Source organism: Dipteris shenzhenensis, chromosome 29 (genome assembly GCF_047967505.1).
Source record: "Dipteris shenzhenensis isolate YYH24624 ecotype China chromosome 29, Dip_SZ_1.0, whole genome shotgun sequence".
NCBI lineage: Eukaryota > Viridiplantae > Streptophyta > Polypodiopsida > Gleicheniales > Dipteridaceae > Dipteris > Dipteris shenzhenensis.
Genome location: NC_141624.1, coordinates 31576098 through 31600296, shown reverse-complemented (window position 1 = coordinate 31600296; position 24199 = coordinate 31576098). Strand labels below are relative to the sequence as shown.

Below are 24199 nucleotides of genomic sequence, written 5' to 3'. Positions count from 1 at the left end.
GTTTCAAGGTCCCAAGGAAAATCTGAATCATCATTGGTATGGGTACCTTCTTCAGGTTCATTATCCCATTCGAGGTCAGCCATAAAGAATGGCATCTCTAGATCGATTGGTTCTTCATGTGTCGGTGGAGGATCGACCTGTAGTGCGTTAACATCTATCTGTGAGAAGATGGGGTCTAATGAATGGCAGTTGTCGATGGTTGCCAATGTTTGTATCCAGTTATTGACATTGCTTTGTGAGTCACCTGCTATGGCATGCTGTTGCAAGGGATCTGATTTGCTCGAGATTGTCGTGGAAGATGTGTCATCCAATGCTCTAGGAACAATGGGTTTAATAGCTCCTGTCCCCACATTCACCCTGACTGCAGTGTCTCGATTCTGGATTGTCAATCTATTAGTTCCCCAGTCATGGAGGACGGATGCTTCCCGTAACCAAGGACGTCCCAGTAAGATTTGATAGGACTTTTTGGGGAGATCCAGGATTGTGAATTGAAGGGAAAAGCGGACTCCTGCGATCTTTGTGGACACGCCATTCACTACTCCCAAGGGTTTAGCCCGTGAATCATCGGCAAGTCGTATGTTGAAATTAGCCTTTTGCATTGGTGGGAGACCCCATTCTTCGTAGAGCTCCTTTGATAGGACATTGACACCTGCTCCACCATCCACTATGGCTTGGACTTCATTATATGCTTTGTGGATCAAAGGCACAGTGATGTTGCGTATGTCATCTCTCTCACCCATCCGCACAGGGATATCTTCAATGTCGTTCATAGGTGGAGGGGGATTTGCGAGTTCAATCCATCCTTTGAAACTCTCCCAGAGATTGGGACAATTTCGTAAGAGGATTCTGATGGGAATGGACACAGGGCAACTCAGGATGCTAGAGAGTGCAGCTCCTTCAAGTTGACGGGGTGGTACATTCTGTTGTGGAGTCTGTTGTTGGAACAAAGGCTCGAGTACAGTATCAATACTTTGTTGGGCCAAGTCATGGAGTGGGTCTTGAGCTTGTTTCTGAGCCTCAAATTGAGCTTGTTCATTTTGGACCCATTGCTGAAGTGCCTGAAAACGAGCCTTTTCCACCTCTGCATTCGGGAATGGAGCTTCTTTTATTCGAGGCTCGGGAGTTGATGTGGATGAACTCGGCTGCTCATTGCTTGGCGGAGGTGGAGGCGCTTGTGCTTTCTTTCTCAGAAGTCGCTTCGGTTGGATTGGAATGATAGGGTCCTTCGTGGCCTCTTTCTGTTGGCGTGTAATTACATTGATAGGTTGTGACCTTAGACTTGCCGGACCCAGACTTTGATGGTCCACCCCAATGATGCCGATGGGGACGTCAGGCTTAACCTCTGTTTGTTCTGGGACCTTATTTTTCATGGGACAATCCATACAGGCATGTCCTATGCCACAATCTCTGCAAAGTGGTTGGAAAGTAGCTGGGCTACCGCGATGAGGGCACTCTGCGATTCTATGATTTTCTCCACAACCATAACACTTGATTGGTGCGCGAAATGTGTTGGGTCGCACTTGATTTGCATAGACTGGTATTAGACCCTCTGCACCTTCTACATAGTACACTGGGTACTCTGCTTCATACTCAAATAGCGAGTCTACTTCCTCGGCTTGTAATTGATGTATGGGAACTGCCTGAGGAGCTGGATTTGGTGCTCTTGGATACGGTCGTGGATTTGGATTCCTGAGTAGTTGTGGGACTTGTGTCCGAACGGGAACAGGATTTAGCCTCGGAGCTGGGGGTGCTTGTGCAAGTGCCGGTTGCCTGTATACTGGCATGGGTGCCGCTTGGTATTGTGGTGGTCGAGGCGGATTGGTGCGCATGTTGAAGATGCAACTGGTCTCATCATGGCCGCCGACGACACAGATATGGCACCACAACCGTGGCGGTGGATTTGCTTGTGCATTGATTCTTGCTCTTAGGACTGGGCATTCATTTGCTGTATGATTTGCCAAGCAGTGTGGGCACCAGACATTTTCTCGCCGTGGGTATGTTTGAGTTGGCGGCTGAGACAAGTGAAGTTTTTGATCCATGGCCTGCATCATATCTTCTTTCAGCTTCAAGGTCATGGCCTCGAGGCGATCTTCATTGGATGTTTCGGCAATGTCCTTTGATTTACCTTTTTTCGAGCGCTTATCTCGTGTATTGGACCTGGCATCATCACTGCTAGTGTCTGAATCTGTCATGCCATCTTCGATGTCAATGGCTGCCGCATGAGCAGCACTGAATGTTTCATAGCTACTTATCTTTTTCATCTCCTTGCGGATTTTCTTTCTGAGGCCTGCTATGAACCATGCCGTGAGGTACTTTGCATCTGGGCGTGGGTCACATTTGGCGATCAATCTCTTCATCTTTCCCAGGTATGTGCGTACATCTTCCCTCCGGCCTTGTTCGATCTTGCTGAGTTGGAGAGCGGGGTCATCTTGGAGCCTCTCCGTTTGAAAGCGACGTTTGAACTCGGTTTGAAGTAGGTCCCATGTAGCACGTTCTTCCACAAGAAGGTCGAGGTACCATTCTGACGCCTCATCAGTTAAGGCCATTGGAAACCAAGCCACCTTAGTTTCATGGGATTGATCACCACCTGCGCGACATGCGGCATCAAAATGTTGGAGGAAGCGAGCAGGGTCTCCCCTACCATTATATTTGGGAAGTTCCAGTTTTCCCAAGGGGCGTCGGCCGTGATTGTTGTGATTTCGTCGATTGAAGAAGTTGTCAGCCTCGGCATCGAGCTCGATGTCCCCATCATGCTCAGGACGACGTCCAGCCATGTTGGGGCGAGGAGGAGTTAAAGGAAGTTGTTGAATCTCAGGGGGGAGTCGGGGTAGAGGATTGGCGGGGGCGGTTGTTGCAGTGGAGTTAGTTGCGGATTGGGCGAGCGTTGGAGTCGAAGTCGTTGGCCGGAACGTAACTGCATGCAGATGGTGCGTGATTTGCCAAGGGTATCGCTACCCCAAGGGCGAGTGTGGAGGTGGTGTCGTTAGGAGAGTTAGAGTGATGTTAGTGTGTGTAGGGACCGTCGTGTTAATAATGTGCCTAGGATTGTCCTACGTGTGTAGGGAAATGTGCCGGTGCAGACGGATCGTTAATCGGAGGTCGCGGCGTGAAAATACGAGTGAATTAATGCAAAATGAGGCCCACACGGGGGCGCGAACGAACGTGTGCTAGGGATGCCGAAATGGTGTGCAATGGGCTGGAAAAATACCCCGTAACGTGGTGTTTCCGTGTGTGAAATCTGGGTTCAAACGGGGTTCAATTTGGGTCCCAAACGGATGAGTTTCGAGGGGTTAAAGGAGGGGTAAATTTGGTGTTTGGGGGGTCCTAATGGTGGTGTGAATGGACTTTAAGTCCAACCGAGGGGTTGAAACCAAGTGACTCTAGTTAGAGTAACTAACCTAGATCCTCCCAGTTACTGTAACTGGGAGGTTAAACTAACTGCAGTTAGATACTAACCGAAGAGTTAGTCTAACCTAACCGAGGGCTAACTAAACTAACCTAACCGCAGTTCCGACTAACCAAACCTACGTAACTAATCTAACTTAGGTTAACTAACTAACTTAGTTAGCCTAACCTAACTAACCTAACCTAACTGTAGTTAGGACTAACTAACCTAAGGTTAAGCGACTAACCTAACCTAACCGTAGTTAGGACTAACTGGAGGTTAGTTTAGGTTAGGTGTAGTTAAAATATTTTTTTTTTTTTTGGTTCTGAGGGGGCTGCCCGACGGCGGCGCTCGGGGGGGGGGGGGGGGGGGGGTGTTGCGCAGGGGAGGGGGGGTTTGCGCAAGGGGGGGGGGTGCGCAGGGGAGGGTGGGGTTGCGCAAGGGGGGGTGCGCAGGGGAGGGAGGGTGCGAGGGGGGTGGTCGCAAAGGGGCGAGGGGGGTGGCGGGGCTGGGAGCGGGCGGGGTAGGGTAGCGGGGGGCGGTGAGCGGGGCTGGGAGCGGGCGGGGTAGGGTAGCGGGGGGCGGTGAGCGGGGCTGGGAGCGGGCGGGGTAGGGTAGCGGGGGGCGGTGAGCGGGGCGGGGAGCGGGGTAGCGGGGGGGTAGGGTTAGGGTGGCGGGGCGGGGAGCGGGTCGCGGCGCGCGGGGGCGGCGCCGCGCCGCGGGGTGGGGCGAGGCGCGGGTGGTGGGCGGGGCGGGGCGCGCAGGGGCGGCGCCGCGCCGCGGGGCGGTGCGGGGCGCGGGTGGTGGGCGGGGCGGGGCGGGGCGGGGCGCGCAGGGGCGGCGCCGCGCCGCGGGGCGGGGCGAGGCGCGGGGCAGGGCGGCGGGCGGGGGGGCGCGGGTAGGGTAGGGGGGCGGGGAGCGGAGGCTGCGCCGCCGCGGGGCGGCGCGGGGCGGGGGCGCGGGTGGCGGCGCTGTGCGCCGCCGGGTTGCGGGCGGGTGAGGGGGCGCGGGGCGGCGGCGCTGCGTGCGCCGCCGCGGGGGAGGGGCGGGGAGCGGGGGGTGAGAGGTGAGGGGGGGGGGGGGGGGGGGGCGGGGGGTCGCAGGGGGGTGGACAGAGGAGAGAGGGGGATGGGGGTAGGGGATAAGAGAGAGAGAGGAGAGAGGGTGTGAGAGAGGGGTAAGGGGGAACGAGAGGAAGAGGGGGAACGAGAGGAAGAGGGGGGTGAGGGGGATGGGGGAACGAGAGGAGGAGGGGGGTGAGGGGGGTGGGGGAATGAGAGGAAGAGGGGGGTGAGGGGGATGGGGGAACGAGAGAGGGAGGGGGGTTGAGGGGGATGGGGGGACGAGGGGGGTAAGGGGGAGAGAGAGAGGCGGAGAGGGGGAGGGGGAAGATGAAGGGGGAGGGGGAGAGGGGAGGTGGTGGGGGAGAGGGGGAGGTGGTGGAGAGGGGGAGGTGGTGGTGGGGGAGAGGGGAGGTGGTAGTGGAGGGGGAGGTGGTGGTGGGGGAGAGGGGAGGTGGTAGTGGAGGGGGAGTGGGAGAGGGGGAGGGGGGAGGTGGTGGGGGAGAGGGGGAGGGGGAGATGGTGGGGGAGATGGTGGGGGAGAGGGGGAGGCGGAGAGGGGGAGGGGGAAGATGAAGGGGGAGGGGGAGAGGGGAGGTGGTGGGGGAGAGGGGGAGGGGGGTGAGGGGGATGGGGGAACGAGAGAGGGAGGGGGGTTGAGGGGGATGGGGGGACGAGGGGGGTAAGGGGGAGAGAGAGATGGGGGGACGAGGGGGGTAAGGGGGAGAGAGAGAGGCGGAGAGGGGGAGGGGGAAGATGAAGGGGGAGGGGGAGAGGGGAGGTGGTGGGGGAGAGGGGGAGGTGGTGGAGAGGGGGAGGTGGTGGTGGGGGAGAGGGGAGGTGGTAGTGGAGAGGGGGAGATGGTGGGGGAGAGGGGGAGGCGGAGAGGGGGAGGGGGAAGATGAAGGGGGAGGGGGAGAGGGGAGGTGGTGGAGAGGGGGAGGTGGTGGTGGGGGAAAGGGGTGGGGTAAAAGAGCAACAACAAAAAAAACTGAAAGACGGAAATTGAAAAGCAAGGCGAAGTGGTTACCTGACGCTGTCCAAGTCTTTCTCGATGGAACGGGATTGTCGCGGAACAATGGACGGTGGGTGGAAGGCTAGGTCATTGCTGCGAGAAGGGCTCGATGTTACTTACATGGCGAGGATAGGAGTAAGGGGGCGGTCGATGGAGAGGGAGGAGTGTCTTGCGTGGGGCTCGGAAGTGTGAGATGAAGAATGAGGGGGGGGTGGAGTAGGTTTTTATAGGTTTGGATTTTAGGTTTAGGGTTTAGGTTTAGGGTTTAACCCTAAACTCTTCCCGAGCCATAACTCTTTATGGAGAGCTCGGTTTGCCTTTCTGTAAAAAGGTAAAATGATCGTAATTGAAAGCTCTATGCAACCGTGTCCACTACCTAGCCTAATTGTACATCATGTGGCTTTTATTTAAGAAATTAAGAAAATTTCTTAAGGTAGTATCCCAAAGTGGATGTTTGGGGTTGATATGTTTGGCTAGATTTGGAAAAATTTTTACTCTCCTTGCCCTTGAGTGGTATGTGCGTGAAAGTTTGAAGTAGTGACTTGTTTTACACCTACCTACGCATGTTTACTCGCTACTTGAGACGCTAGCCTCCCCGGCAGCGGCGCCAAATGTTGGGTCTTTCCTACCGCTTTCGTAGGAAGAGCTAGGTTTACTATGTTGCAGGGTTCCGAGGCTTTTTGTCACCTACAGATATATTGGAATTGTCGTTGTAGTATATATGTAGCTTAGGACCTCGAGTCGTGTTCCGGTGAGAGACGTAGGCTTAAGTGTGGTGAGTAAACATAATGCAAGCATGTGTAAAAGGCACGTAAACCATTGTTGTTGGGGTAATGAAGGCTTCCGCCTCCATTGGGGGTTGTAGGGTTTAGGAGGAGTTTAAGGGTTCAGAAGGAGGTTCCAGGGTTTAGAAAGAGTTCAGGGTTAGAAAGAGTTTAAGGGTTCAGAAGGAGGTTCCAAGGTATAGAAGGAGTTCAGGGTTAGGAGGAGGATCCAAGGTTCAGAGTAAAGTACATGGTGGAGAACTCGTCTCCCTCGTAGATCATTGAGTTAAGGGTTTAGGAAAGCATAGGAGTGGGAGAGGAAGAAGGTGTAAGAGCATGGGTGAAGTAAGAGAGAGAGGAGGAAGGAGGAGGAGGGAAGAGGAGGAGGGAGAGGGAGGAGAGAGGAGAAGGAGGAGGGAGGAGGAGGAGGAGGAGGAGGAGGAGGAGGAGGAGGAGGGAGGAGGAGGAGGGAGGAGGGAGGAGGAGAGGGAGAGGATGGGTTGCAGGGTTGGAGGAGAGGGGAGAAGGGTTGCAAGGTTAGGACATGCTTTTGGACGTGCAGTGCAAGGAAGCATGGACACTTGAGACAAATGCTTGGAATACCAATGTAGACTCAACACAATGCCCCAAGAGTGTGGGCTTCATTCCATTATGGGGTATTTATACAAGTTGGAGAGCTTCCCTCTCTGCATGTAACACAAAGTCGTATCACAAAGTTGTAACACAAAGTTGTGTCACAAAGTCGTAACACATTCTCTCTCTTCATGTAGAAGATGTAACACAAAGTTGTTACACAAAGTTGTTACACAAAGTCGTAACATAAACTTGTAACACAAACTTGCAACACAAAGTTGTTACACAAAGTCGTAACATAAAGTTGTGTCTAGAAGTTGTAACACAAAGTTGTAACACCTTCTCTTTCTTCATAAGTTCATGTTGGCACAGAGTCAACAAAGACTAAGTAGAATTCAAACGATGTCTACCAGTGGAGCAAAAAGATGGGCACAGCTATGGGTGGAGAGTTGCCTACAACTGCATGTTGTTTCTTAGAGAGATTTTTGATTTGGAGTTACCAGTCAAAATGGAATCATATACAGAAGCTGATCTACTAGCGTTTCGGGCTGAGAGTATTCAACGTCTAATTGCTACCATTGGGAAACAACCTGAAAATATGACTACATTGCAGCATGTATAAAACCTTATCTTTATACTTGTATGCTTGTTCAAGCCTTTAATTGGGATGTGTAAATCTCATAACTTTTTTATATTTTCCTCCAAGAGGAGAAGAGACTGAGTCTAATGAAAGCATGCTATCTTTATACTTCTATGATTATTTAAACCTTTATCTTTATTTGGAATGTGTAAATCTCATAACTTTTTAAATTTTTCCTCCAAGAGGAGGAGAGACTCACTCTAATGAAAGCATGTATGAAACATTACTTTTTAAATTTTTGCTCCAAGAGGAGGAGAGACTCACTCTAATGAAAGCATGTATGAAACCTTATCTGTATACTTCTATGCAGTCTAATGAAAAAACCATTATTAATGTTGGGGAACAACCTAAAAATATGACTACATTGCAGCATGTATGAAATCTTATCTTTATATTTCTATGCTTGTTTAAGCCTTTATTTGGGATGTGTACATCTCATAACTTTTTTATATTTTTATAGCAGAAGGAGGATGTAGAAGACATAGCAAGTGAAGAAGAATACGATGTAGACTACTCTCTCAATAAGATGAGTCATGAAAATATGACTCTATTGCAGTAGATTGGAAGTTCATTCACCGCTATGTTGTTAATTCGACAACAACCTCATTTTTTTGAATTTGGTGAAGAAGAGATTTTAATCCTCTTGAATCCTAAGAAAGAGGTTAATGTCAAAGTCATTACAACCATCCTCAGGTTTGATGCAGCCTTTTCCTTGGCTTTATACTTTGCTTATTTTGATTAAACCCAAGAAGATAATACTTTATTTTTAAATATAGTAACGTTATAGCAAAATTTCCTCAAAATATACAAAGTGTTTCATATATGCTCGATTCTCTTATTTCAGAAGTGCTTAGCAACAAAGAAGAAACCATAGAGGATGTTTGCAAGTGGTTGAAGCACGTTCCTATGAATGAGGCACGAGTTATCTTTACAGCATATTATGAGAAGTAAGCATCAAACCCTACTTGTTTTTTCTATTGCATTGCTAGAATTGTCTCAAACACAGTAATTATTCTTTATTAATAATGCAGCTCACATTGGAGTTTGGTAGTCATGGACATCTTTGCGAAGAAGTGCTTCTTTGCCAACTCAAATCCCTTTTTCCATGAAGATTTTGAACCACAAGAATAATGTTTTTGGAGTCTTTTTCATTTCTCCTTGTGTAAATTTTTGGTTTGTTTCTCTACTTATTGATAATTGTGGCAGGACGCTTTATAGTATGATTCTGCAATCAAAAAACTTTCAATATGTCTTTTATGTGATAAATCATGTCTTCATTTGTAGTGATGTAGGTTGGAAACTTATTTGAAGTAATATGAACTTAACACAACTAGTAGCAAAATACCAAACTATGAGTGTAAAATATTGACTTAAAATTTGGCTATATTTATTACATTTCCTTTTGTACCTTGGATTGGATATAAAAAATAATATGTTTGCTCACCAAGCTTGATTTTCCAAGCATTGTCTCGCATTTAGTGAGATTCATGAAGGATGACTATAATAATCCTTTTTGCGATGAGGAATTTTAACCACAAGGATAGTGTGCTAATTATTCTCCACTTGGTAATTATGGTAGGACATTTTGAAGGATGATTTTACATCACAAAAGTCTGAACGTGTCTTCTATGTGATAAATCATAGCCACCTTTGCCGCCACCGCTTCTAGCCCCTATACATCCCCATCATCATTAAGCCCTCCCCTCTTTTAACACTTGGGAGTAGAAGATCGATGACAATTTCTTGAGGATCAGCCTCTCTCATAGTCCCTTGAAAGCCACCATCTATCTCTTTACAAAGGGGAACAAGAGGACAATCATGATACCTTATTTATATGACTTGATTATCGCTGGTGACCAACCCCAAAAAGATCTAGTTGATAAATAGACTTCTCAAGTTCACCCCCTTGGCTAGTGTAACATATGGAGGTGCCTAATGGATAAAAACAAGGTGGCACAACCACTAACTCCCTATACTAAAAAAAAGTAAAGTAATAGAAATTGACAACGAAATAAAAATTTCCAATAACGTGTAAAGGGGAAAGACCACATGAGTAAATTCGGAGAGAAAAAAGAAAGTGAAAGTAAAATTCATATGGGGAGAGGAAGATGAATGAAAATGGAGGAGAAGAGAGATGAAAGAGGGTGAAGGGCCAATAAATATATGGAAACCATGGAATGGAACCAATTGTTATACATTTAAAAGGCTTAACCTCCACAAATTAAATATGAAATGAAGTTTAAGTACAATTAAGGTAGCCTAAACCTCTTTTAATAGGGTTAGCTTGACCAGATACTCGTGAAGAAGGGCCATCAGCCTTGATTAGCAAAAAAGCCAGCCAGCATGCATAGTTCCTTTCGGGGACAAAAGGAGGCAATCTTATGAAATTGTTACTAGATGATGATATATATCCCATTTGGCTAGGTGTTGCGTTGTCAAATGTGAACACATAAAAGGCATCCACTAATTATATGAAGATATTTGTGCAGTATTGGAGTCCTATCCATAGAGGAAGGTGTAGTGATGCAGTATGATATGGTAATTGCTGGAAGAAAGAGTGGTGATAAATTGGGGATGCAGACCGTTGGGAGCATGTCGATTCAATGGTATAGAGCTGGAGCACAACAAAAATTCCAAATAAATGAAGTAAGGTCAAGATATTTTTAATTAAAAAATATTATCAATTATCTTAATTAATAATAATTAACATAATTAAGAATAATTAACTTAATTAAGAATAATTAGCTTAATTAATAATAATTAGCTTAGTTAATAATTATTATATTAATTAATAATTATTATTCTTAATTATCTTGATCAACATAATCAATATATAATAACTTTGTACTCAACTATGTTAACTAAGTTGCTTAGAGCTTTAAAAAGGTAGGACTCATTGTAGTCAATCACCACATGCATACATCTGGAATGTTTTGTAATGGAAGTACCTATCATGTACATGTATATTAAACATATAGCACATCATAAACATGGAAACTAATCACAAAAGTAATAGTGAGTAGCATGCAAACCAAATCGACCTTAGCTCATATATTGGACACAAAAGCCTTTAGACCAATTCAATGCTCAATATTTTACAGATCATGAGAAAACATGGAAGGAGCCACTAACATAAAAGAAACAAAACTTTATAATTTTAATCAAGCTTTATTGAACAAAAGGGAGCATATTTTCTTCATTGGAAACCAATTTGGAGAGTTTCAATTTCATGATATTTTCTCACTTGTCTTAATACAGTCTTACATGCAAAACGATGGCAGATCTACAACTATCTGAGAACTGCTAAGCGCCTTCAGAACAGCTCTCGGTAGTTTCCCTTCATTCTTAGGAAAAAAAGGATAGAAGAAAAGCAGCATCATTGGGGTAGAAGAGGGTCAAGCCCGAGGGCAAATCGCGCTTCTATAGCAATACATCTGTGCCTAAGCTTTGGATTAGTTTTGACCACCTAAGAGTAGCCACGTAAGCACCCAGGGGAGGAATTGAAATGTCAAAGCCATGCTTGACCAACTTATGTAGCAAGGTATGCACTAAGGGGAGGTGATGGAATGTAAACTCACATCTGATCACCTTGCAGCAGCCAATGGATCAGGGCACCAAGGGGAGGTGTTGAGATATGGTGCCATGTGCACATGAATTAGAGGCTAAGGTATGGTATAGGAATGTATTAAAGCAGCCACCCTAGGATGTGGACTACATGATGTGGAGATGTGGATTGAGGACATCCACAAGGAGAGATGTGGATCAGAGGATCCCACAGGTGTTGACTATTCAAAGGGCTCTCTCTATATAAAAGGCCTATCATGTATTGATGAATACACATTGCAAGAGATATACATTTGCTATCTCCCTCTCATATTCAGTATGCTTTGAGACTCCTTGATCTCTAGCTTTAACACCAAGATCCTCCTCCGACATAGAATGTTTAGCTTTCTCCAGCTTCTTTCCAATCGCTTGAGAGATTTGAACCTTCAAGCAGCATGAAGCAAAACTGGTCAAATGTTAGCCTACAAACAAAAGCAACTTAATTGCTAAATAATAAAAGAGAAGAATATACATATAAACCAACTTGCCAAGGTATCTCCTCGTAAGAGGATACCATGGCTCACTCCCCTTCGTGTATTTGTGCCTAATGCTGGCAATGATCCTCTTATCTCTATTTGGCAAAGCCTTCAAGTACTCTTAATGACTGGTTGAACAAATGTTTTCGCAATTCACCAGCTCATCTCTCAAAGAGGTAGCAACCAATTCATGTGTATTCATGCTATGAATGTTCAAAGAGGAGGTATACGATAAAAGCAATCAACGATGCCTTTGCTTGAGGCATTTTATCCCTAGGCAAGAGCTCAGTCAGTGGCTAAAATCACACTAGCTGAGGCAACAAAAAGGCCCCCAGAGAGGGCGCATCTACATGCCCTCTCCTGGGGCCTTTTTCTTCTCAGCCAGTCCTGGTTGAGTTGATGCCTGGGGATGAAATGCCTTAAGCAGAGGCCAAAAAAATGCCCCTAGAGTTGGTGCATCGAGGCGCCCTCTCTGGGGGCTTTTTTTTTTCCTCTACCTAAGGCATTTCAGCTACAGGAAAGAGCTTAGCCAGTGGCTAAAATCACACTAGTTGAGGAAAAAAAAAGGCCCCCCCAGAGGGCACATCAATGCACCCTCTCTAGGGGCCTTTTTTTTCACCTTAACCAGGGTGAGAGTCAACCCCTAGCTATGCTGAAGCTTGGGCTGAAATACCTATAGAGCATGGTTTTTCTGCAGACATGGGCCATTTCAGCCTCTGGTTGAGTTGATGCCTGGGGTTGAAGTGCCTCAGGCAAAAGCAAAAAATTTGACCCCAGAGAGGGCGCGTCGACGTGCTCTCTCATGGGTCAATTGTTTTGCCTCTGGCATTTGAGCCCTAGGCATCAGCTCAGCTAGGGGTTGTAATCAATCTGGCTGAGTAAACAAAAAGGTGCCCAGAGAGGGCACCTCAACGTGCCCTCTCTAGGGGCCTTTTTTTTGCCTCAGCCATAGGGTGAGAGCCATCCCCTGCCTATGCTGAAGCCTAGGGCTGAAATGCCTCAGGAAGAGGCAAAAAAATCCCCCAGAGAGGGCACATCGATGTTGATGTCCCCCCTCAGGATGGCCTATTGGGCTTTCTGTGATGTTACTGTTGGCTTGCCTATTGGTATAGCAGGTTGGGGATTTATTGTAGCTCTGTGAAACTTTGTCAGCTATAGCAGTAGCCAACAGTCTCTGGGCAATAGAAGATGTGGCAGCCTTTTCAGCAGAAGCCCTCGTAGCCTCTACAGGATCCATTCTCTGATGTGGATAGATCAGCCATAGTTTCATCAGCATAGCCTGGTCATAGCCTAGGCCATGGATAGCTTCACAGCCTCACCTTAGCCCTATAGTGGGACCTAGACAAGCCCTCTTCAATAAGGAAGAACATATGTACAGGGGTGTATTACTGGCCATTGCCAAGCCCCAACAGAAAGCAATGAAGGCAGTGTCCACATCCATCTCTCTCTCTCTCTCTCTCCCTCCCTCTCTCTCTCTCTCTCTCTCTTTCTCTCTCTCTCTCTCTCTCTCTCTCTTGCTCTCCCCCTCTCTCTTTATGGGCATCCATATAGAGTATACCTCAAGACTCTTTAGAATAGGGCGGTCTTCATGCATCGTGTTCTCAAGTCTCTACAAGGAAATAATGTCTAAATCTCCAACCCCTGGTTCAAGGCTTGCTCCTTCTTGCCATGGGTATCCTTGGCAATTCCAAAAAACAAATTTTAATTATATCTAAGATGTGCATTGTCTCATAGGCCAACTCTCCCGATTTTTTTGAGAGGGAGAAGGGTCGACATGTGTAGGAGGGTCTTCCATATTTTTGCTGCTAAATTTTTTCTTTGCAAGCTTTGCATTCTCTTACATTCTAGGTACTCCAGGTACCTTTCGAGAAACCATGTACTTACATAGGTAGGGAAAAAAAGCAACAAACATGCACATAGCACGAAGGGCTTTTGGAAAGGAAATATGATGCAAGAAACTGACAACATGGAAGACATGCATGGAGCAAATGCTCCCTCACCTTTTTGAGGAATGAGTGTAGAGATTGTAAAACTTTTTGAGCATGTTCAGTGGCATGTCAGTTTGAGAGGGCAGTGTATGAGCTAGAAAAATTGGTTACAAAGTATACAACCCATCCTATGTGGCTTTCCACCACCTAACTGTGCTTATGGGCACCTAACTGTGCCTCTAGCACTCACACATAGAAAGCAAGGTGTGCCTGAGGCATACACCTTGTGATATCCCATCAAACCCCCCTTCAAGGGAATGCCTCAGGCTATGTCAAGGATACATCTAGTCTCATAGTTTCTCATGCCATCTCATGGTGGTCAAGGATAAATCTATGGCTAGGTTCTCATGCTAGCAAGGGTTCCCATGGGTGTAAGGTAAACAAAAAGGGATACAAAAAGACCTTCCAATGGTTATCTCCCTTGCATGTACATGCACACAATGTCTGCAGGAGGTACCATGGAGCAAAACATACACATGGCCTACATCATAAGGTGACCAGAGTTGTTTACAAAGCATAAAAACACAATAGTTTATTTCATTCATTTTGGAGGACTATCCAAGTTGAGTACCTTGACATAAAAAGAGAGATCTGGAGCATACATAGAGATGATTTAAAATGCATAATCTTCAAAGGATGCCTCATCTTGTGGAGGCTCATCAACTGAAAGTAGATTTGCATTTTCTATCTTTGCTTTGGCTCTGCAAAACTTCTCATGATGGTTGTTTTTGCCACAGTGTTTGCATGGATTGATTTTGAAGCAGTCCTTTGAAAGGTGATTTGTCTTTCCACAGTGATTGCATGGTGTAAACTTGCCCTTCTAGATTTTTACAGCATAAACAGTGTCATTGCCTTTCTTGAGCTCCATATGCCTTTCTTCTTCTTGGAGAGCAGAGATAATACCTTCAAGATTAGGATTAGGAATATTTTTCAAAGTGGTAACTATATGATCATAATCTTCAGGCATAATCTTAAGTAACACTGCCATAGCATCATCTGGAGTAATAGGAGAGTTGATAGAAGCTAGTTGAGTCATAAGACTCCACATGTAGTTGACATGAGCTGCCAAAGTATTGCCACTAACCATCTTCAATTCAAAGAAAGAGATTTTAGGTGATAATTTAGAGATGTGAGAGCTAGCACCAAAAATCATGTCAAGCTTCTGCGAAGCTTCCGAAGGAGACTCTAAGTCAGAGATGTGATGAACATAATCATCTCCTAAAGCAAGATCAATGATACCATATGCTTTCTCCTCTCTAGCAAGATCCCTTGTTGAGCATGTTGGAGTTGAGGATTCTCCAGCATTGGAGGCTGTAGAAGAAGCGGTTGAAGTTGGTTTAACAAGTCCCCAGAGGTTTTCCCTCATCAATGCAAATTTCACCTTCATCTGCCATGTGTGGAAGCCCTTTCCATTGAACTTTTCTAGATTCAATAGGGTAGCCATGAGAGGGTCTAACCCAGATATTGGGCAGTGTCTTTCTCTCTTACAAGGCAAAAAACAACTGAAAGGCTTCCAAATATAAGCACTTGATGTAGCAAATACTAGTGACCAATATTCAATCAATGATGCTTTTTCTTACATGCTTCATAGAGGTGGCTAAAATGAATACTTTCCAATCAAAACCAGGTATAGCAATTCAAAGCAAAACTGAAGCCACGCTTGTACTGATGTTATTGAAAGTTTTTAAAACCAGAAATGCTAGAATAGCATCTTATGTAGCATCGTCTTCAAAAAACTTGTCAAAACTATCAAAACCAAAAGACTGAACTTGGAGGGCTTGTAGCTTACTCTTCAGAGCAAAGGAAAGGGGCCTTTCTAAAGCAAAAGAAAGCTCACATAAAGGGGAACTTTTGGTGTAGAGGTCTGAGGAGATTTCACGCGACTTTGCTAGCTGGAGCATCTTTAAAAACGACTGGTTTTTCTCTGTTTTTACCTTGAATATGCAACCATTGCTACTCGAATTTCAGCACAGGATAGCTCTAGGTATGGACTACCTCCCCCTGAAAGGAATTAGAGAAGTATGGAGTATGCTGAGAGAAAACGTAGGAGCAAAGGTCGACGAACTGCGTGTAATGGTGACGAAAGGAGCACGAGTTTTGTCAATTCCTTTCAGCCAGGGGTTCGCCCCTTCGAGGTGGATCTTCAGCAGGAAGGGCATGGAAAATGGTTGAGAACCGGAGGAGAACAGGCTTAAGCAAACTTTGGGAAGAAGAGGAAGAGATGGTGAAGAAGAAGATGGAGAAGAAGATGATGATGTGGCAAAAATGGAACAGAGGGGATCAAATGGCTCTGATACCATGTTGGTAAACTGAAAAGAAAGAGTAGAGTGGACACAAACTGAGAATACTTGCATTATGGAATGAAGAAGAGTGAGGTCCTTAAGTAGGCACCTCATACATGCTCACTGACATCACTGATGACTTCAGAGCTCCACAATCATCTCCTCAATCTGCTCCTAGATTCTCTCAATCATCCTATGTGGATTTCCACCACCTAACTGTGCTTATAGGCACCTAACTGTGCCTCTAGCACTCACACATAGAAACCAAGGTGTGCCTGGGGCATACACCTTGAGATATCCCATCACTCTTGATGTCTCATGTTAGCCAATCAATTTCTATATAATCATCATTTCATGTAGCTTATATCAAGATATGTACCCTAGTGAGTGTATCAAACTTCCTTCTCTTTATATTTCACAAATTTTGTCCCTTAATCAACGAATTCCACTCGCAACATATAACCTCTTACGCAAGACCCAAAGAACACCATGTATAAGTAGAGTATTAGTACAAAAAGCATAACTCTTTTGTAACATATATAAAAAAAGGCTACATACAATAAAAACCATAAATAAATTATGAGAGGGCTCTTGTTTTTGCTTCTTTAGATTGGTTGTTGACTCAAGCCTTGCATCTTATATCATTTGATGGGTGAAATTATAGAATTTCTTAGACGATCAGGTGTCATAATTATCATTCGGAGAAAATCACTTATTTTTTAGGACCATGTAACCATACTTGTGTTTGAAGCATAAGTAATTGTTTTTAATCCATATCATTGAGTGTGATGAATTGCACCTATAAATGTGAGTAAATATAACACGTGTACACTAATCAAATTTGGTACACCTATGCATGTTATTATCGTATTTTTATCGAGATTCTTATATCTAAATATTGGTGCTTCATTATCGTAACATTTACTGGTTGAGAGTAGAGGGCACAAGCTCAAGAAAGGGATGTTCACTATGAAATTTGTATATATAAGAATAAATTTTTGTTTGCGAATTCCAAAATATATTGCAAAAGTGAATATTCAAAGATGGTGGAATACTTTACCTAAGGTCTATGACCTCATTCTTGATTGGTTCAAGATAAGAGTAATTGTCTACGTTATCTATTGGATCCATATAGCCACAAGTACTATGACACTCAAGCAATTTATTGTATATAGATAGAAAAATTCCACAAACATGGTGTCTAAATTAACCTAAGAATTCTGAACTTGAATATGAGACTAGAATATTATGGAATTGCCTTCTTAATTGTGATCATCAAACATTGGAACTACTATTTTGCATGTGAAGCATGTATCCTAGACTCTATGGGATAGGAATTTATTCATGACATCAAAATTTTATTGTACACATACATGCAACTAAGTGTTCATTCAAAAGTGCATTACTTGAGATTTCTTATTACTAAAGAAGATCTAAGTAATAGGATCTGTTATCGTCTATAGGATGTGCAATGTTGTCCTAAAGTTTTCATGTGATAGAATGGGATGCTTCAATGCATTCAATGCCATGATTTTCAGTCTTAATGCCACTCCGGATACCTTCCAAAGAATGGTCTAGGGAATTTTTAACAAATGTCTCATGAGATTTATGTGGGTGTTCGTGGACAAATTCATTGCACTTTGCACAAAAAATGATAAACATTTGACCAAGTTTTTGACAAAATGCTACCACTTGAGATTGTGCTTAAACTTCGGGGAGTTCACCTCATAGAAATTATTGTACCACATGCATTCAAAAGGAGGGGTATTTTAGTTCAAATTTATCAAAAAATGTAACATGATTACAATAATAGGAGGGGTTTTTTAATTAAATTTTAGAAAAAAATCACTTTGTATAAAAGTAAAGAGGAATGTTTTTATTGGGGGGAAATTTTGAGTTGTGGTTTTTAAAATTTGCTATAGTCCACAAATTCTTTACATAACCTAATCCTATAATGGCAAACACTACATCACTCATATGTTCGAGAATGCCTAGCACATGAACACACCTTTTTATATAACATAGTCACTTATATGTGCCAATAATTTCTAACATCAAATCACTTATTTGTATCAAGAATTTCAACGCTAGAGATTCCCTAAAAATCTGATGCCTTTGATCATACCATTTATAATCACGAGAAAGAAATTACACAATTTCTGTACCGTGGTGGTCACAAGGCTATGCAAGTATTGCATGGGTGACATTGTAAAGGTAACATGGTTTTACAATATGGAGGCACATAGTGCATTGTCTTGTCCTATTGTTGGATGATCGTGCTATGAGATTAATCTCCAAGTTGGGGGTGACTTATGGTTGCTGGTGATAGTGAGTGTAAATAGTAGTGCCCAATGATGTTAACAGTGAGACATGCTTGGTTAACTTAAAGTGAAGAAGGGGTACGTCTTTTCTCTAAGCATCTTGGTCTGAGCATATTTTTCTAAGCATGGCCTATATTGTGATTTTGTAGACAATTTTATCATAACATCACACACCATTTAGTCATAAAACTACCCCAAGAAGATACTATATACATTTCTACCCCACAAAGATGCTGCTAACATCACACACCCTTTAGTCATAAAACTACCCCACAAAGATGCTATATACATTTAATTACATTTCTTTCCAATAGTATTTAGGGCTTATAAGATCCCTTTATTCACAAAACTACTTTTCATGTCTACTTCATTTCAACACCCTCCACCTATGTCATCCATCATTCACACTATCATGATAGATAGTGATTTATCGATGAAATGATTGCAAGTCACATGGTGAAGAATTTAGGGTGCAAATTTGCATGCATCTATGCCGAAACATTTATTAGTTGCATTCAAGGAGATACTTTAAGATTCAATTCACCATGATGATCATTTGTACACAACTCATAGTTTTGACATGGAAACTTTAACTAAGATATGACATGATTGTCACATCTCTAGCAAATAGAAAAAGTTTTATGAAACCAACATGCTCAAAATTGAATATGTGATATTGAGATTAATATTCATGGGTACCTCTTCCTCATGAGGAAGATAGAAATAGCAGGGGTCAAGAAATGAGAGTTTTTTTGGAGAGACGATGATTCTGAAAGAGCTCATAATTAGGCAAAATACACTCGTTTCTCGTGTGAGCTTAGGTGAAATCGATCGAGAGACATGGGACGGGCATCACGGCTTGTGGGCCACTAAACTTTGGTGCGCTATTGTGAGAAAAAACAAAACTTGTACGCTCTTTGAGAGAGAAAAAAAGATGGATGGATGATTCATTGGTGGCCTTCCTGATGCCTTTTCTGATCATTGTGAGGTTCGTCATTGGTTTTCCTCTTTTCTTCTTCAAACTATGATGAGAGGTGGGCAAAAGCTGAGTCGAAAATAGTAGAGCTCTTAGAGCGCATCCAACCCTCCAGGCTATCGGAAGAATGAAGGCAGGCTGCTGTAATTGTGAATACTGGAACAATTAATAAGAAGAGACTTCAACTGGAAGGTGAAGTTTGCGGCCTTAAATTGGAACTACTGCAATTCTTTTGCGAAAAGGAAATATGAAGTAGAAAGTTTAAAACGTCTGTAGTTCTCATTAAGCACTGCATACAGAAAGAATTACAGGCCTTGCAGAAAGATCCGCCTATCTATTGCTACAATATCAGGCCTATCGATGCAGCCAATCTCTTCCATTGGCAAGCAACCATCATGGGTTCAACCAATAGCACTTTTGCAGATGGCATTTTTACTGCTGTTATCGAACTTCCTCCGAACTATCCCTGCAAACCTCCAAAAGTCAACTTTAAAACTAAGGTATGGTTCAGCTCTTTCATCGGCCCTGTAAATAGATGCTTTACATGTTTTGATGTAGATTTGATTGCTCTAGAAGTTTTGTGAAGGCTAGATGATCTATATGATCTATCAGCCGAATGTGAGCTCAGATGGGAGCATATGTCTGAGCATGCTTAAAGAATGGAGTCCTCTTCTCACCATCTCCAAGCTGTTGGTCTCCTTCTACTCATTGCTTTCCGATCCCAATCTTCTCATTCGCATCCAAACTATCCTCATCCATCTTCCTCTCTCCATCTTCTCATTTGTTTTGACCATCTCCTCTGCTTCTATCTCTCCCTCCCCTGCTCCCAATGCCAGTACTGACGACACCTCTTGGAAGTTGGATGTGAAGAAAATAGGTGGAGCATCAGGAGAGCATAGATAGAGTCGAGAATTCTTGACATTCTATCACAGACAAATACTCATCTCACTAGCTGTAGTGATGAGTATGAGGCTATGGAAAAGCTCAAATTGTAGACGGTTTGCAAGCCTAAGTCAACTCGAAGGGCAATGACAAATTACAGGTGCATCATTTAATTATAAGATCATAGAAAGAGTCATCAATACAATTGGGAGCATAGAATGATATGGTTGAAGAAGCAACGTCCCATCAATAGCAGTCGATCAAGATATTCCTAGTGTATCCATCGTTTTCTCTCCCACCTCCTCGCATCCCAAACCGTTCCCTTTCTGCCCTCCCTCCTGTCTTCCCAAACCTTCACCTTTGTCCCCTCCCCATCTCCCGATTCCTTTGTTTTCTCAACTCTTGAGACCCTTTCGCCCCTCTCTCAAATCTCCTTGCAATTTCTCCCTTCCCACAGCCGGACGTGGGTTGTATTCTACACATAAATCCTTCGCTTGTAGCTGGATCAAGCAAGATGAAAGCCAGCCGAGATCATCATATTTCTTGTAAGAGAGTTCGTGATCCCTCTAATGTGGCATCCTCAACGCTGCCATCTACACCAAAGCAGCTCAAGGTCACCACAGACAAGACTCAAACTCCATAGGGGTGAGCAGGCACGACGGAGCGGGTTCTTCAACAAGACAATAGGGCCCTACCGGCATCATCCAATTTCACAACAAATTACAATGACAATATTGCGAGTGCTGTGCTCCTCCATGGATCATGAGATGCTCCTTCACTTGGTTTTCTGCTTGAAACCATTATGATTCACCAACTTGGCTTTCCACTTGAAACCATTTGTGACCCGGTAGGAGCCGTGGTGGCAACACCCCAATTCCAATTCTGATAGGCTCGACACCGTTCGGGGATTCAAATGTAAGAGCGTCAGCATCTTTTCTTTGTTTCGCCACTACATGAGGCGAAAAAGATGGTGTGATAGAGTCCACTTCAGGTGAAAGATCAAGAGGAGGGATTCTACTTTGAGAGTTATCAGCACCCTATGATTCTAAGTACGGTTGTGTCTCAATGCCTTGCACTGCCCTGTTGATATTCTTGGCTAGTTCTTCTCCCATAGCGGGAGCTAGGGATAACATCAAAGTTGTCGGCAATGTAGGCAAAATAGTCATCTTGCAGCAACCCGCCCGGTTCTAAGCCTGAATCAAACGGTGAAATACCTTGCAATGGAGCTTCCAAAGCAAAAAAAGCATCCTGCAGCAGGGGAGGAGAGCCAGGACCTGATGAGAGAAACTCCCAATCTACAACTCAAAATTGTCTAAAGTTTTGTTCTTTTTTGTATCCCTCAAAAGCCATTCGGGCACGGCTCTCCGTCCAGCTTGGACTTTCAAATAGACAGCTGAAGATGTGGTTTAACCGTAGAAGGTAGAAAGGTAGAACACCTATTTCATTAATTTTGGACTTTTTCTATTGTTTTTGGATGAAGCCCAAAAATCCTTCCCAAATGAAAAGTTTACTTTGTGAAAATATCCTTCCCAAATCAAAATTTTACTTTCTAAAAATATTCTTCCCAAATCAAAAGTTCACTTTGTGGCACTATCATATTCACATAAAAATATTGTTTTTTCAATCTATACTTTTGCACCAACATGCAAGAATTTGAAATAATCCTATTTTAGAAATTCTAGCTATACCTAAGTTATTTGTTAATTTAATAATTTTTAATATTTTTCCTTGACGTGAAAAATTTATAAATCCATGAAAGGAGACTTAAATATTTCATGAAAATAACATTGTCGCTCGCAATATGCACAAAATTTTTAAAACTTTTAATAAATAGAAAAAAGACATGATGCCGTAAGACCCAAGTTTTGTATTGAACCAAAGAATTATAATAGCAATTATAGCTATCATTATATGTTTACATTGAGAGACGTTGCTCTCAGCTGGAGTCTTTGTATCCAAAATGATATAGATTGAACATATGTTTACAATTTAAATTGTTGCTCTTAAAGAGACTCAATTCGTGCCATCTGCATAATTTGACTCCCCATTGTCTTATTGCTCAATGTCATGACAGTCCCTTGCCAGCAGGTGCCATCTACATTAACTCCCACTTGTCTTGCCAAGCTTGCCCCTTGGGTGCATTGACTCCCCATTGTCTTATTGCTCAATGCGACAGTCCCTTGCCAGGTGGCATCTGCATTAAGTCCCTATTGTCTTGCCAAGCCTTGACCCTTGGGTGACATCCAATGCATATTTTGACTCTCATTTGACATAGGAGGTGATGACTCTGATTATAATTGTCTTGAATTGGCTTCTTGCCTAGTACCCAAATAAAATCCTTCAATGGACTTCAATACAAAGGTTTAATAATGGACATTCTTCATTTGCGCTGTCTCCTTCTACTTCCTCCATGGCGAGCATCCTTAAAAATTCGTGTATATGCAAAATACTTTGCTGTGGTATTTTATTTTTCCTTCTACCTCATATCCCATGCGCTTCTTTGATTTCTTTGCCCTTGAATGCCAAGACACTATGATTGTCTCCGTCGAAACTTGAGAGAACGCTTCATCATTTGGGACCCACTCCTTCATTATACAATTAGTATACAATGTGTTGTTATCCCTCGGGGGGGTCACTATGTACAAACCCTCTATATCACGTGCATTCAAGGCCTATATTTAAAATCCCTTATTTGTAAAATTTTTCATTAATAAAATGTACCCCTTTTCTATACAAATCTGTAATTTTTTTCCAAAACTATTTAAAATAGTCCCTTATGTATATTTATTTCTGTAAATTTTAGAAATAAAAAATATCCTTTTGTTGAACTCACGTAATAGAGTTTGGTTATGAGATCTAGCTTGTTACGTGGATTGGGCTAGTTATCCTTTGTTGGGCAAGGATAGTCCATGATACATATCATTGCAAGGACCTTCGACACTCAGTTTGTTAATTGTAGAGTTTGTGTTTAGGTATTTGGGCCATTTGTCCTTCTTTGGGCAAGAGTTGTCCTAATATCTATTCTCATGTGTTGCTTGTGATTGTATGCTATTTGTTGTGTATTGTGGGCTATGAGTCCTATTATTGGGCAGTAGTAGTCCTCGTGTGACATTTCTAACATAGATATTGTGCAGTGGATGAATCTTGGGCTAGTGTCTTATAGTGAGTTGGAAAAAACTAATCCCTAAGGAGGCCATTCATCTTATTTGCATTTGTGTTTTGTTGTGTGGTTGACTTTTGGGCATTGTGTCCTATTCTAGGTAGTATCTGTCCTAAAGAAAAGCTCACTATTGCATTATTATTTTTTGAATCATGTGTATCTTGTATTGTAAGGCTTATGTTGTAGTCTGCATGCATGTATTTTTCAATAATAATTTTTATATAGAACCACATGTGAAGACAATAGAGAGGCTTTGTAACTCCAGAGAGAAGATTATTGACTACTACTAGGTCTCAAGTATGCAAAAGCTTATGTTTTTTTAATTTTACAATGTTTTAATTATTTAGAGCATATGTAAGTGCTCTTGCATATTGGTCTTGTAAAATTTTAGTTTAGTATTTCATTGTTGCATGTTCATACTATAAACTCTATGGAATATGAATTAATTGCGTAAATGCGTTCATGGAAAATTATGTGATAAAGGTTGATGTAAAAGATGTAGAATCCTTAGTCATTATTACAAGTTAGAAGATATTGACTCTCGTGAGGGATTTGTGATAATTAGGCCTTATATTGGAACAAAGGAGTCAATGGAAGATGGTACAGATCCTAGTTTAGTGCAAGTCAATCAGCCATGCTCGTAACAAAGCTCTAGATCACAAGCAATGGCTACGGAGTCTAATCCGAGTCCTAGGTCAGTGACACACTTAGTGACATTCCCAATGACACTGAGACACATGTGTTTGACCACTTCCGCGTGCCATAATCTTGCCTCCATCAAATTTCCTTTTCCCTCTCCTTGAAGTCACATCTTTGTTGCACTCAGTATTGCATGAGTGAATTCATCGAGTGATGTGGCATTCTGAATGGTGCTCATCACGATAGGAGTCGGCAACATGCGACTAATCTCATGGACTAGCTCCAACATAAGAGCTCTCATCACATCCCTTCTCTCATCTCTCCCGTAACTGACATCAGCCATTTTGCATACACGACCAATTGACAATGAGACAAACAGCATGATTCAAGTGATAACAAGATTGTTCTAGGTGAGAAAACAAGGATGCAAAACA

General features: G+C 43.3%; 1 protein-coding gene across 1 annotated transcript in view; it reads right to left on the bottom strand.

The window, feature by feature from the left end:
- Window positions 1-24199, bottom strand: part of LOC147882711 (phosphopantothenoylcysteine decarboxylase subunit) — a 196023-nt gene that overhangs the window by 94786 nt on the left and 77038 nt on the right. Inside the window, 2 exon segments of the mRNA XM_087400487.1 lie at window positions 11294-11447; window positions 11514-11720. Of these exon segments, the coding sequence (XP_087256613.1) occupies window positions 11294-11447; window positions 11514-11720 (361 nt within the window).